The sequence below is a fragment of the Balaenoptera acutorostrata genome, chromosome 15 (assembly GCF_949987535.1).
Source record: "Balaenoptera acutorostrata chromosome 15, mBalAcu1.1, whole genome shotgun sequence".
In the NCBI taxonomy this organism is placed as follows: domain Eukaryota; kingdom Metazoa; phylum Chordata; class Mammalia; order Artiodactyla; family Balaenopteridae; genus Balaenoptera; species Balaenoptera acutorostrata.
In genome coordinates, this window is record NC_080078.1 from 86,624,000 (window position 1) to 86,639,897 (window position 15,898).

Below are 15,898 nucleotides of genomic sequence, written 5' to 3' on the forward strand. Positions count from 1 at the left end.
AGGATTCTCAATAAGAGAATGACATGATTGAAGCTGCGTGCTTTGGAAAGTAATAAAGCTAGTATTGAATGTAATGAATGGATTGGCACAGAGAAAATACTAGAGACAAAAAGAATTACATAAAGGATATTATAATAACCCAGGGATTAGAAATTAGAGCTCAAACAAAAAAAATAGGAGTTGGCACAGGCAGGAGAGGGAAGACTCAAGAGGAACTTACAGAAGGTAAAGCTCAAAACTTGAAATTAACTGGAGATAATTGTGAGGAATAAATCAAAGATAATTGATATTTTAAACCTGGATGAATAATAAATGTTTTTATCAAAAATATGGACTTCAGAATGATCTTATTGTCAAGAGAGATGTGATAAGTTAGGGAAAAAATGGTACTGAATCATGTACCAAAAAGTAAAAATATCACACATGTATGTAAAAGAAGCATTTTCTTTGAAAAGTAGAACAGAAGTTTAGCGGGCTTTTCTGAGTACTTGCCACTAATCTGGTCAGTTGTTTAATCCATTTTTCAATATGCTGAAAACATTAAATCTACTTCCATCCTACTACTATTCTATTTTACTGTAAAGTCAAATATCATAGAGTTTGACTATACATTTGGTGTAGTTAAATACATGAAACTTACCTTACTGAGCTGTAGATCAGATTTGTTTGAAAAACCACTATAAAAAAGGTTTTGTCAAAATTAAAAAGGCAATTAAATGTCAGTAGAATGTTTTTCATAAAATCCATATTATATAAGGTAAAACATATTTGGATCACTAAGTCTACATTCAATATGCTACAAGTAACTGATATGTGACAGTCCTAGTCTGATATTTTTGCAACTCCACACACAGTAAACAGCAACAATAAAACTTAAGTCTAAGTTGAATCACTCATGCAGCAGGAGGTGCCAGACGATTTAAATGAATGGTTCTGCCATGAGAGTAATTTTTTTCATGCCATATAAAGTCAGAATTAACTTAAACATGAATTAACTACCTGGAAGCCTATAAAGAAACATTTTATAATAAAAAAAAACCTTCAGCAAGATTGCAAACAAGGAACACATATATACAATACAAAATAACTCATTTCAGCTCATTTAAATTTCATATTTTATTAAGCAATATATGTAAATATATTTAGTCTTACTCATCACTAGGCTCAATAAATAACATTTCTAAAATGTCTATATCCTAAAGATTTATTTCTGAAATGGTATGCTGTATCAATATGGTACTCTTGATACTTTATAAAATGTAATCAGATACTAGAATGACTAATTTCAATTGTAGTTCCCTTTCTATATAATTTAAACAGATTCTATTTATAAAAGTAAATAAGTACCTGTGTTTTCTAATGGAAAGTTACATTATTTGGACATATGTTTAAAACTAACCTTAAAACTAGGTAAAATAATTTAGTTGTATCTCTCAGAAAAATATTCATTTCTAAATTTAAGGACATACCTGTCAATCAAAGACTCCTTTAATTTTCTTGTAGACTTTATGCCATCCTTTGGTTTGTATCTCTTATTAATTTGGCTTATCAAAGATTCTGCTGCACCACTAAATCCTTTCCCTTTTGACTCTTCTCTCTGAAACAATTTGTTAGCTACTTAAAAATTCTACCAGTTAACCTTCAAAGGAAAAAAAGGCTGAAAAGAACATTTAAGAAAAAATCTGGTTCTATAAATAACTACAAAGAGAAATAAAAGGGGTCAGAAATTATTTTTTTTAAAAGGAAATAAGTTTAGGCCTTGTTAGGCATTACAACAACTTAGAATAAGTCTTTTAACATATAGAAATGTGCAGAGTGCTTTTCAGCGATTAAAAAAAGTTTCTATCCATGGGGGAAAAAATCATAAAAAACTGAAGGAAACCAGAAGTTGGTTCTTTGAAAAGATCAATAAAATTGATAAGCCTCTAGCCAAGTTAAGAAAAAATACAGAAATTACTAGTATCAGAAATGAGAGGCTATCACTATGGATCACATGGATAAATCACAAAGATAATAAAAAAAATATGAACAACTCTATGCTCATGAATTTGATAACCTAGAGTAAATGGACCAATTCCCTGAAAGATAAATTCTACTAAAACTCACACAGGGAGAAATAAATCATCTGAATAGGCCTAATCTATTAAAGAAATTGAAACAATAATTAATACCTGCCAAAACAGAAAGCAACAGGCCCAGATGGGTTCACTGTTGAGTTTTATCAAACATTTAAGGAAGAATTATACAACTTTTCACAATCTTTCAGAAGACAGAAGCAGAGGGAGTACCTCCTAACTCACTGTATGAAACCAATATATCCTAATACCAAAATCAAAGGAATTACAAGAAAGGAAAGCTGTAGACTAATATTTCTTATAAACATAGATGCAAAAATCCTCAACAAAAAATTTAGCAAATTGAATACAATAATGTATAAAAAGAATTATGTACCCACAACCAAGTGGAATTAATTCCAGGTATGCAATGTTGATTCAACATCTGAAAATCAACTAATATAATCCAGGCTAAGGAAGAAAAGTCATATGATCATATCAGTAGATGCACAAAAGCATTTGACGAAATCCAATACCCATTCACAATAACAATTCCCAGAAAACTAGGAATGGAGAATATCCTCACCTTGATAAAGAACATCTAAAAAAAAAACTACAGCTAACATTATAAATTAATGGAGAGAAACTAGATACTCTCCCACTAATATCAGAAACAAGGAAAGGATGTCTGCTCTCACCACTCCTATTCAACATCATTCTAGAAGTCTTACTAATGCCGTAAGACAACAAAAGGGAATACACTACATACATATTGGGAAGGAAGAAATAAAACTGTCTTTGTTTACAGATGACACCACTGTCTATGTAGAAAACCTCAAAAAATCAACAAAAATATCCTTGGAGCTAAAGAACAATTATAGCACAATTGAAGGATACAAGGGACTTTCTTCAGAAAGAAGAGAGAAGAGCGTACTGAGAATCAAGAAGAAAGTGACCCAAAAGGATTTGGTTAAAAAAGAAAGTAGCCAAATGAGGCAGAAAAAGGGAATTGCAGGTTAAAAACAAAATAAAGAGTAGCCTGGTCAAGACAAATGAAATAATAACTAATTATATACAACAACTGCAAAATTAGCTACTAAATATTTCACTTGCACACTAAGATGCTCCAATATATGAACATTTTACACTGACTCTAGAAATTTGGCCACCCAGGTATTAGTAATACTCTGGAAGATAAATGAAGGCCTGTACAACCTGGATCTTTTAAGGCATAGTGAAAAAGCGATTGCATTACTGGCAGTGGAAATGTATTCTAATTAGAAAATTTTCTTAATCTGCATCTTGGTAGCAATGACCAAAGAAAAGGTTTATAACTTTAACTGCTACAAAAAGTAAACTTTCAGTCTCAAAGTATGGTGCAAACTAGCTAAAACTCTCCTGGAGATTTTCTGCAGATGATTAATTTGAAGAAGTGGAGTCTCCAATGAGGACAAGCAACATTTACAACGGAAGATAAGTCTCCTCCACCCCACTCCCATACTTTCTTGAAAAACCTCGTCAAACTTTAAGGCAATAATCCAAGAAATGTTTCAGATGCTACTATGCGCAAAGCTGTGCTAGGCCATGCAGGAAAACAAACATTGAATAAAACATAGTCTTTACACTCTAATAGGTTAAAACAGGGGGAAAGAACACACAAAATAACCATTTATTAAAAAAGAAAGGTAAGCACCATAAGAGAGGCACAGACAGTTCTATATGCATGTTCCGAAGAATCTGAGGGACAGAGTGGGAGAGACCCAACAAGAGGAGACAAGGAACTGCAGGGTTCATTCATGCTATACCTATTTACATGCCAGCTATGTGCCAGCAGGCACATGGGTTCTATCAGGGCTGGGACGGGGGAGAGGTCAGAAAGGGGTTCAGGAGGCATGCACTCTCAGAGTCTAAGCTTGAATTAAAGAACATGGTATTACTAGTGGTTACCAGTGGGGAGAGGGGAGAGGGGAGAGGGGAGAGGAGAGGGGCAAGATAGGGGTATGGGATTAAGAGATGCAAACTACTAAATATAAAATAGATAAGCAACAAGGGTAAATCGCACAGCATAGAGAAATACAGCCATTATTTTGTAATAACTTTAAATGGAGTATAATCTATAAAAATATTGAATCACTTTATTATACACCTGCAACTAACGTAATATTGTAAATCAACCATACTTCAATTAAAAAAAGGACAGGGTATTACAAACACTAAATTTGTAGCAATTAATCAAGCTTCTTTCACTTTATGTTATTAAGTAGGCATATTATGGGTGTGCAGAAATAAAACACACTGAAAGCTCACCATTTTTTTTTGTTTCAAATCCCAGGAATTAAATTCAGATGTCAATCTTTTCCCTGATTTTCTATGACTTTTTGCATTTTTTCTAGGAGAAGGGCTTTTATCACAGATAGCAGTATTCACATCTTTTGACAGTGTGTATTTCTTCCTACAGATCACAGATTCTTCAACTGTCTTATTTAGGAGAACTGATTTAAAAGTAGTTTCAGATTCAATATGCCAATCACTCTGTTTTGTATTTTCAATATTTTTCTCCTCCAAATGTTTAGAATGATTCAGTTGTTGTTGTTTGTTTCTTTTGCAAACTTCTACTTCTGCTTTATGTATTTTGTTATGCTGCATTCTTTCTTTCCCATACTGCACCTTTCCCATTTCCTGAGAATTATCATCAGATATTGAAGAGGATGATTTTTGTTTAGTAAGTTTTTTGTTGATAACAGTATCTAGTAGGAAAATGAGAAATTAATCCTTATTAAATTTATAAACTGATCATATACAAAATTTGTTAAAACCAAAATATTTGTTAAGACATTTCAAGAAATGAGTATTTCCTTGAACAACTATTTTATATACAGAGAAAACTGTGTTTCACCTTGATTAAATGTGCCTCCTGATGAAGTACTTGCTCTTTGGTTATTACACAGATTAATATTTGTTACAGGTGTCCAACATGCCCATTTGGAGTGCATTTTATTTCCACAGATGTTGTCTAAAACACCAGGTGACCTGCAAAATAAATTCATTTGCTTATCACAAAACATTAGCCTATGACTCTGATATAAGGCCTTGGTTCCTTTTATTTAGTCAATGTTTATTGACAGAAATTTAACAGTCAAGTATGAAAATTATTCTCATAAGTCCTGATGAAAGTTAAAATTTACTATATAATTGATCAAGATTAAAGAATATTATTGTGAAAGTTCCATTATTGCTACTATTTTGATATCTACCTAAATACATCTCACATATCTTACACGTCTTCATGTATATCTAAACTTGGTTAATTTTCTTCACATTCATACTTTATTGTTTTAAAAATCTCATTCATTTTAAGTCTCTCAATTTGAAAAGAGTTATGTTGGTTGAAGAAACATATAGGCTATTCCCCATTGTGCGATCATAATAATACTTGAAAGATGATAAATTCTATAACCAATACTACATTCTAAGACTATAAAGGCCTTGTCCTTTAAATTTGTTACACTCATCTAAAAGTAACATTACTATAGGCTAAATGATTTGATAGGTTTTCTCATACTTACACAGGTTTATCTATTTTTCCCACTGCCTGTGAATCAGGAACAATTTCCTGGAGTTCACCTAAATAGAACAAAAATTATGGTATTTTCATTTTTTCGTGCAGTTGGCAGGGTAAAATGAAAGCTAGAATTTGATCAAAGTTCACATATTGGGATGGAAAGATTGATTGATCTCATCTTCCCCCTCCCAGACCCAAACTTCTTGGGAACAAAGGCTGTATTATATTTCCTTGTAACCTCTAAGTTCTTTGCATAAAGCTGAATGTATTCATTATAAATCTTTTTTTCAAATAAATGAAAGGGAAGTATAGAGAGAAGTGAGTATATATATATATATATATGTGTGTATGTGTGTGTGTATATATATATATATATAAAGAATGACTAAAATTAAACCAAGGATTACTTACTAAAATTTTGGTTTGGGAATTCAATGTCCTTATTTTCTGTCTTTTCTGTAACTTTAGCAGTTTCGATATGCTATAAACAGGGGAGAAATTTTAATATAAATTTGAATTAAGGCATTATATGAAAACAACTTTTAAAAGCCAGAGTATTAAAGTTTAAAACTTTTTTGCCTTACTATTAAAAGTTGGATAGTATTTCTATTTATTTCATAACGATTATGCCCATTCTAGAATACTGCCTATCCTAAAACACAAGAAAGTAACTTTCATTGCAGATAAGGAGGCAGAAGATCCTACAAATTTTCTGATCTCAGCCACAGCTAGAAAAATAATTCAATTTTCCTCTCTGAGAATTTCTAGCACCTCCATGGCGTATCTTCTCTTGCTATTGATCTCATAGCCTGCATCTATTCTGTCTTTTCACTAACATACATATGAACCGGAAATTATGAAGTATTAACTTATTTTGTAAAGTTTTGGCCACTGCACAAGTAACTTCTTGACTGTAGCAAGCTTCCCTCTTTCCACAGCCACAGGTACACACCTGCCCAGACCAAATAAAAATTTGCCATCACTATCAGAAAAATATACCCTCTAACTAAGATATTTTGCCTCATCCTGGCTGTCTTCCCTTCTGGGAGAGGAGCAGTATGAAAATGTACAGGTGTGTTTTTTGTTGTCACAATGACAGAAGGGCTCTCCTGACAATAAGTAAGCCCAGGCCTAGGACACTTCTCATCCTACAACATTCAGAACCACACTGCACAGCTAAACAATACTGCCCCTATTAAGAAACACTTAGGTAGACAATTTGAACCATTACTTTGACTATTTTTTCCTAGTATCTTCAACTTTTGCACCCTTTATCTTTCGGCCACATAACCATTAAAAATTTTTTTACATCCACCATCTTTCTTTTTTTTACTGTAACACCAAGGCTGCTAAGCTTTATTTGAGGAAATTATACTTACTTCTAAACTAATGCCATGATAAGCTTCATAGTCTTAAATTTGAACTGGGCCCTCAACACTGCCTAACGCTTGTACTTATTCTTCCCCCTCTCCATTCTCTCTCAGTAGTTATTCCAAACCTCTGTGTGTCTCTGAGCCCTCTACTTCAAGGCTCTGTCCCCAAGAGAAGCTCACCATGCTCACACTTCAGAGAAAACAAAAGCTTTCAGGTGTTCCTCCTCATCTACAAACTTATCTGTATCTCTGATTACCTATTTCTCCAAGACACAACTTTCTCTCATCCATTCCCTGATCTGTCCCCCCTTCAACTTCCTGGAAAGAATGCCCTCCTCGATGTCCATGTGACTAATAACCTTTATTGACCCTTCAAAAATTAACTCCTCTCCATCTCCTAAAAGAGCATCTCCTGATCTTCAGCTTCCCCTCCAGCTGTGGGATTAGGCACCTGCCCCTCTACTAGGTTTCTACTGCATCCTGTATGTACATCTGAGAACACATACAATATTATAATCATCTTATTAATTTGTCTAATTCCCATGCTAGACTTTGAGATACTAAAAGACAGATTCCACTTGTGTCTTATATTTCTAAACCAGAACCTTCCCCATAGCAGACACTAATTTGTATAATAAACTAAAGAATGATGGCAAGTCCATTTCTCCTACTGAATGCATAAATCAGTTACACTGAATGAATATTTCTAAATTTTATTGTTAGCACAGTAAATGATTGATAAGACCTTACTTTCAAGGACAATAAATGATATCTAAAAAAATTTAAAAAGCAATACTGTAGGAAAAGTGAGACACTCACTGCTTGCAAAAGTAGTTAGCTCAATTATGTATTTCTACAATAACTTGATAAAAATTTATTTAAAAATGCTTTCAAAGAAAAGTTACTTTGTCTGTATTATCTCCTCTATTTCTTTCTTCAGATGGTCTAGATTTAAGCGATACAGCATTATCCACTCCATTTTCCAATGTTTTAGAAGCACCAGGTTTTTCTGTAGAACTCATCATTTGCAGTGGTGGTTTAATTCTTCTTCTTCGTGGTGTTGCTAAAAAGGAGGACAAAGGACTGCTGTATTTGTAGGATTTTCTACGTTGCTCTCACTGAGATAATTTTTGCTGAGGAAGGTTAAAAAAGGGGATTCTAAGATGGGTCCCAGGTTTCTGACTTAGATGAGTAACTGGATATGGACACCATATTCCAAGGTAAGAAATGGAGAAAAACTGGCAGGGAGGGTGGAAAGATGAATTTATTTTGGACCTGTTAAGTTTGAGAAGTTTGTCAAATATTAGATAATTTCCCAGTAGGCAATCAGATTTTGGGAACAGAAGGTCACTATTAAATTGTCATAAAGATTAAATAATACTGTGTTTATAGCAACTAGTACACAGTATCAGATTATTTTTAAATTTTTATTTAGCTCTTAGTATGTACAAGGCACTGTCTAAATGTTTCACAACATTTCTTGTTTAATGAATAATTTTTATTTAATCCTTTAAACAATTTGATGAGGTTAGACACTTTAGTCCCATTTCATAGAAAGGAAACTGGTTCTAAACTTAGCTACAAAGTACATACCCAGGAGTGGGGAAACAAGCCCAAGCAGCCTGATTAATTTAATGTTTTATCCACTATGTTATGCTGGCTCCCACTTAAAATTACAACAAATTATTAATGCTGAATATTAATATTCTGAATAATGTTTATATGGATACCCATAAACTTCTCAGACATTTATAATTTTTTGACAGAAGACATTTGTGGTTCATATTTTATTAATTTTTATATCCCCAAATTATCCTCTAGATAAATTAGGTCCAAAATACTCCTGAATTTAAAAAATGCCGGCTTAAAACAATAATACTTGTTAGGAATCTTCAAAGACAATAAAACTTACATGTACTGACTAAAAGTATTGGACTTCTCACAGTGTATCTATCTGCACCAGAAACAATCATTGATGCTTCAGACATTTTTCTTTTGCTAGGAGTAATTATCTTAAACCATGAGAAAAAAAAAAACACAGTAAATATACATTCTCTTTTGAAATTAAATATCCTATAATTTTATTCACAACATTTTGCCTTGACTACACACAAAAGACATATGGTATTTTATAAACAATATGATATCCAGAAATATCTGTAGTTTAGCCTGACTTGAAGGATTTTATCCTAATGTTTGGTATTGAATAGATAGCCGAAACAAGTAAAGGATGCTGTTTTAAAGAATATTTAAAGAATATCCAGACTTAGAAGTATAGTACCTTTATATATTAGCTGAAAATATTTTATTGACACTCAGTTTATCTAGTTAACCATTGGCTCACAATTTCGTATTGTATTTCATAAGGATAATGTTTGGAACACATATTTATGTAAACTTGTTTGTGAAAGTTTTCATAACATTAAGCCTTCTTCAAAACTTTCACACATTTAAAAAACTGTATTAATATTCTGTGAAGACTAAACTGCCTTTGGAGTAAAAAGCAGCTACAGGAGTTCAGAGACTCAGTGGCACACAAGCTAGTGTTCCAAAAAAGATGTGCATTTTCTAACTTTAGCCTAGAATGACTGATAAGAGCAACAGAAGTAGATAAGCAGAGGCGGGACTACAGGGGACAGGAGTTCCAGAGGATGCCGTACAAAGGACTACATGATGACAAACCATAAAGAGGGAGAAGACAGCTGTTTTGAAAAAGGCACCTGCCCCTAAGACAGAGAAAAAAAAATTGATGGAGTTTTGAGTAGGTACGTATATGGGGCAATGGAGGAAAGGTGGGGAAGGATAGGAGAAATGTGAATTCTAAGATGAACCAGAAAATAAGCTACTGAATCAGCAGATTCTTCTTAAAGAAATTACAGTTCTAGTGGTATATAATGAATGAGATCCAAAAAGTTACTTATTCATATAAATGCTTTGAACAGTTAGTCCTTATTGAAAACACAGTGTGTATTTAACAACAGTGCAATGTTTTTCAAACTTTAGTGTGGTTAAGATCTTTTCCAGAGTTTGTGTTATGATTCAATAGGTTTAAGGTGGGGAGGGGGGGGTCTAAGAATCTGCATTTTTAGTAAGTACTCAAGTTATGATTCTGATATAAAGACACAAAAAAAGGCTTTTATAATCTAATCATCTGAGGGAACTACAGTTGACAAAAATGATACTTTTAATTTAATGAAGGGCACAGACTAAAGGGAAAAATAGTAACACAATGTATGGAAGAGGCTGTGAGAGTTACAGTTGCCTAAAGGTGAGAGATTAGTAAAAATAATTGGGAAAAGCTCCATTAAGAAAGTAAAAATGAACAAAGATTTACAAATGTAAGTACACTTTAGATAAGCAGAGGTAAAAGCAGCATGAATGAAAGTACAGAGGCAAGAATGAGCATGCCATAAAAAAAGAGACAGTAAAGCAACTGACCATACTAAAGTGGAGGGTATTTCGATAGAGTAATATTAAATTACAGAATGTCTTCAAACTAAGTCAAAACTTAGATTTAATGGGATAAACACAGAGATGACAAGGCTTTCTGAGCAGAAGAATGCTATGAGGATACCTGTATGAAGAAAAATCAGTGGTGTACGACACAGGGTAGCTCACAAAATGGAGCAACAGTGTCAAAGACACTATTAGAAGGTTACTGTGTAACCTAGGTATGCTAAAATGAGTAACGGTAAAGGGAATAATAAGGAGGAAACGATGTGAGAGATACTATGAAAGAACAATCACTAGCACCTTGGTTCTAGGTATGGGGGGAGAAGAGTTTGGAATCAAGGATATCATCAGAAAAATGAATGGTAACATTACTGAAGTACGGAGGCAGATGCAAACTTGAGGCAAAAGATAAAGAGTTTGAGGTAGACTTTAGGAAAGGGCTTGAAGAGACACAACCAAGGGAAATATTAAAAGAGTAAGTGGAGACGTAGCTATAGAACTTTGAACAGAAGCCTGGTACATTTTAAGAGGTTAAATTATGCACAGGAAGGAAGCTCTCTAAGGGAGAAGGCACAGAGATGTTCAGAAGGCTGGGTATCAAGCTTTTAGAGCAAATCTACATTTAGGAGACAGTGAAAGTATCTCTGATGTAGTAACAGAAGTAAAAAGAGAATTAAAATGCTAACATAGAGGACAAAGGAGAGGACATTAAGAAAGAGAGGGCTGTTAGCAATGTCAAGTGTCACAGCAAGATGTGGAGAAGGCGGCTGAGAAATGGTTCTATCACATGTGGCCTAGAGGAGATCCTCAATGGAGCAGGAGGAGGAGAAAGAACCTAGTATTTTGCTTTCTTTCCTCATGCAAATAAACAGAACATTACATTATAAATTTGTATTGGCCAGTGCAGAGACAGAACAGAAAAGATAAATGCAAAAAGTGGTAGTTAATTTCCTATATATCTCTAATTTGAAACTTACAAGTGTATGGTATACCTTGTCCTAAATCCCTAAACCTTACATATAAACACAATCTACTGAAACACTAACTTTTTTTTTTTTTGAAACACTAACTTTTGTTTGCATTTGTAAAAGGCAGGGGAAATACTCTGAAATGTGACTGATAAACATGAATTCTAGATGCTTTTTTCTATAATTATATATAGCAATGATTTGACCTATGCTATTTTATAAATGACTATTTTGATGCCATATATACCTCAGGCTGACTATTTTTTCTGTCCCCTTGATTACTGTTTTTGATATATTTTGGAGGTTTAGCAAATTCCTCTTGGGGGTTAGCTTTTTCTTTCAAACTAACGAGTTCTTCTTCGACTGGTGAGATTTGACTTTCTGGGACTAGAATCTGTTGGAGAATAAGGAAAAAGTGTTTAAAACTGCAAACCATAGGCAGTTCTCAAAAATCACTGGATGTCTTCGTAAAGCGCTCATTCATCTTACACTCATAAAGGTCAATTCTTTTTGTCTTATATCTATGTACTGTTATAATTTTTAGTCCTTTTTCAAACGTTAATAGACATAAAACAGGCTTTGGCATTAGTGGAAGAACATGTACTTCTGATTTTTATTTAAAGTTACCAAAACTGGTATTAATAACAACCTACCTTCTGTACTGAAATAAATGATTATTAATATGTTTAAAAAGTATATACATCTTATTGGGGCACTATGTTGAGACGATTTATTTTTTTAGATATTCACCCTCCAAGATGAACTTTATTACTGTGCTATTATTATTTAGGGTTAAACTTAGCCCAGTGGTAAAAATCAAGTAAGTTAGACACATACCTGTGATCCACTTGCATCAAAAAGAATATGCACAGATGTTTTGGCAACTGAAACGCCTTGTTTTCTGGTAAATTCCTAAAGTAAAATTAATTCAAAGGGATGTCATTTTCTCCCAGTTCTTTCCATTTTAATGCAATTATTTCCTATACCTGTTCCCTTCCAAAATTGCCAAATTATCTTAAATCATTATTATTTATACATATAAATACTCTTTTCAGAATAATTCAATGACTCCCCACTAACCACGGTCTTAGCCTGCTATTTTGGTAAGGGTTCCTCACAAGCATATTATCTGCTATTCTTCACCATAAATCTTTTGCACGCTATAGACTGAATTTTTCCCCCGCAATTCATATGTTGAAACGTAGTCCCCAAGGATGGTATTAGGAGTGGAGGCCTTTGGGGGTTGCTAAGGTCATAAGGGCAGAGCCCTTATGAATGGAATTAGTGTTCTTATAAAACAGACCCCAGAGAAATCCCTCACCCCTTCCACCATGTAAGGACACCATGAAAAGATGGCCATCGATGAACCAGGAAATGGGCCCTCACCAGACACTGAGTCTGCTGGCGCCCTGATCTGACTCACAGCCTCCAGAACTATGAGGAAAAAAATGTTTGTTGTTTAGGCCACCCAGTCTATGGTATTTTTGTTACAGTAGCCTGAACAAACTAAGACATGGACCATCCAAGCTTGTCAACTGAACATCTCCCTAAACATAACATGAATTCCCACCTTGATTCCCAGTTAAACAATATCCGACTTATATCCTCTTCCAGTCCTGGAAAGCATCTTATCTAAATTTCATTCATTAACTTCCAAGGCCATTTCAAGGCCCACCTCCATAGCCTTTCCTTCATATCTGACTCTTAATGTGCATTCTTTCTTCAACATCTATACTTCATTTTCTATATGCCACTTACTTCTTCTGAGGCACATTCTGTAATTCTCACAATGTTTAATATCTTGAAAACAAGCCTTTGTCTCATTTCACTTTCTAAACACCTCGCAGAAATTCATTAAATGTTTTGAGTAGCTGCTGCTAATTCTGTCATCTGAGATTCTTTCTAATCGGTATCTGAAAGGGTATGGCTAACAATCTGATGGCCATTCCACAATACAAATTTAAAGGACTAAAAATCTACATGTTATTTTATAAAGAATTGTAGGGAAAAAAAAATCAATGAAACTTATAGTCCCAAGTAACTGAAAGTTTCCAGAATTATGAAAATAAATGTTTATTAAAAAGAGTTTGACTTACCCTATACTTATTTGCACCAAAAATTTTTTGTGTCACGTTAGTGATTTCTAACGATGCATCAAAATACAAAAGCAATTCCTTCCCTTCTCTTTCACTAACTTTTACTTTATTTTTCAGAGTTATAGTCAGTAGCTTCTTCGATTCTCTCACTGTACGCAAAGGAATCACACTGATTAGTTTACATTCATTCCTATGATACCACTCTATAGGTATACTATAAATAAGAAAAGCATGCAGCATACCTATTAAAATGAACTGAAATAAAATTAACTTTTAGGATTTAACAGTATTTAAATTAATCAATTCTGGTACTAACTACTTACATAAACAAATCAACAATTCAGTTTATTTTTCAAAGTCTCAGTTTCCTGATTTATAAATTACAAGGTAATACAATAATTAATGAACTAAAGCCCTGAGTACATTCTGGACACTAACAGGTTCTTAATAAATATTCTTTGGACACATCTGAGAAAACTATTTTCTTAATTTAAAACAGGCAAAAAAGAAAATAACTTTAATTCCATAACTAACCATTCCTAGGCATAAGCATCTATTAAGACATTTCTATTAAATCCACAGTTACAAACGTGTTGACAATGAACGTTTGATAAAAACTTGAGTACCAGGATATTGTGAAGGAAGAAGGATACAGTGCTAATCCTCAATAAATTCACCAATCCAGTGAAAAGAAAATACTGTTAAGTGCCAGTTTATATGAAGTATTCACCTCCCTTCCTCCAAAAAGTTACAGAAAATTACCTGGCACCCAATTAATGTGCCTGTATTATGGACCGAAGGCCACTATGGTCCTGTCCTACCTCTGGTGGTGCTCCTGTTGCTGACTGAGAAGTCTCCACACCTGCCCCCAGTGTTTGCTTTTGGGCAAGAGGAAAACATCCTGAGGGAGAAGGACCACACCAAGGACAAAACTTTGTGTCTGCATCAGGAAAAGCTCCGCTGGCCACTCCATGCTACCCTAAAGGACAAGTGTCCCTATTGGCTATAAAACTCTCTGATCCTTATGAGGCTTGCCCAAACAGAAAATGTCTTATTTGCTTTTGCAGCTATATGGTCATGAAACTTCCTCCGTGATGTCCTTTGATGGTACTAAGAAGTATTAGTTGCCTGAAGATAGTGGTAACGCAGTTTCTAATCCAAAATGCTGGTAGTTTTTTTTTTTTTTTTTTAAAGAAAAAACAGTCACAAGTCTCAACAGTAAAAGTTATCAGGCTTTAGAGATGAAAGATCAGGTGACGTTGAAAATGATAATGTTTCAGATTTTGATGATGAAGATTAGAACACTTATAATCTTTATGAATATTTTTGTTTATTGTTATATCCCTCTGATACGCATTTGAATTTTTTTCTGCAGCTTGCTGTGAACTTAGAGTAAATGCAGTATTTGCTTCACTGCTTGCATGAACATGGTATTAGAATTACTTCCAATTTATTATTTTGCTGAATGCTTTGTACCTTCTTCTACAAAGCATTCTCCACATATGTCATGACTATCTACATAAGAATTTGTTGATATTTGTTATATTTTATTGCTGACTTTGTTGAAATTTCTGATATTTGCTTTGACTGCCTAGACTATATCGTGGCTTGCTTTTTAGTTAGCAATATTACTGAGATACCAGAAAACTTCCTATTTTGTTGCTTCCTATAAAATCCAAGTATTTATAGATATCAACATATTTGGATCTTATAATGTTATCTAGATATTTCTGTAGGATTCCAGTATACTATTCTTAAATGAATATAATAATATGTTTTCTCCTGCAAAACCATTCAAAAAAACACTTAAAAACTGTCCATGGAGCCTTTATTTTATATACTCCTATAAATTGAACATAAAAGGGTCTAACCTCACCCTATTGTGCTGCTGCTTCCCCATTCCTTCAGTCTGCAACTGTAGATGCTCTTTTTCACTAGAACTATTGCTTGATCTCCAGAGTCCACACTTTTTTTTAACTTCCATGAGTGCCAGTCATGTAAAAAATTCAGATCTTGCCTGCTCCACATAGGTAGACTACATCACCACTTTATTACAAAGGATATTAAAAGATACAAATGAAGAGCCAGATGAAGAGAGACAGTGTGAGGTCTGGAAAAGTCCTGAGCACAGAAGACACTATCCCTGTGGTGGCTGGGGTGTGCCACCAAGGGTCAGTATAAGGACTGAAGTGTGTATACTGATATTGATAATGAAGGAGTTAATTATTACCTTGACATCTGAAATTTCAGTGGAAATTTTGATGGAGTGGGATGTTAAACAGAATGTAGAAAAGAACAGAAATGAAGAGCAAGAAAGGGAAAGATTTAGTAAAAACTATTCTCTCAAAATTGGCTATGAATGGAAAAAGAATGAGATAGAGGAAGACATAGG

The 15,898-nt window shown here is 33.8% G+C and overlaps 1 protein-coding gene across 1 annotated transcript in view; it reads right to left on the minus strand.

The window, feature by feature from the left end:
- SYCP2 (synaptonemal complex protein 2) overlaps nt 1-15,898 on the minus strand; it is a 75,679-nt gene that overhangs the window by 18,720 nt on the left and 41,061 nt on the right. The window contains exons 15-25 of the mRNA XM_057530318.1: nt 13,507-13,655; nt 12,248-12,322; nt 11,658-11,804; nt 8,902-9,001; nt 7,895-8,052; nt 6,028-6,097; nt 5,621-5,678; nt 4,951-5,084; nt 4,362-4,801; nt 1,470-1,597; nt 641-677 (exon numbers count right to left, since the gene is read on the minus strand). Of these exons, the coding sequence (XP_057386301.1) occupies nt 641-677; nt 1,470-1,597; nt 4,362-4,801; nt 4,951-5,084; nt 5,621-5,678; nt 6,028-6,097; nt 7,895-8,052; nt 8,902-9,001; nt 11,658-11,804; nt 12,248-12,322; nt 13,507-13,655 (1,496 nt within the window). The remainder of the gene's footprint in view (nt 1-640; nt 678-1,469; nt 1,598-4,361; nt 4,802-4,950; nt 5,085-5,620; nt 5,679-6,027; nt 6,098-7,894; nt 8,053-8,901; nt 9,002-11,657; nt 11,805-12,247; nt 12,323-13,506; nt 13,656-15,898) is intronic.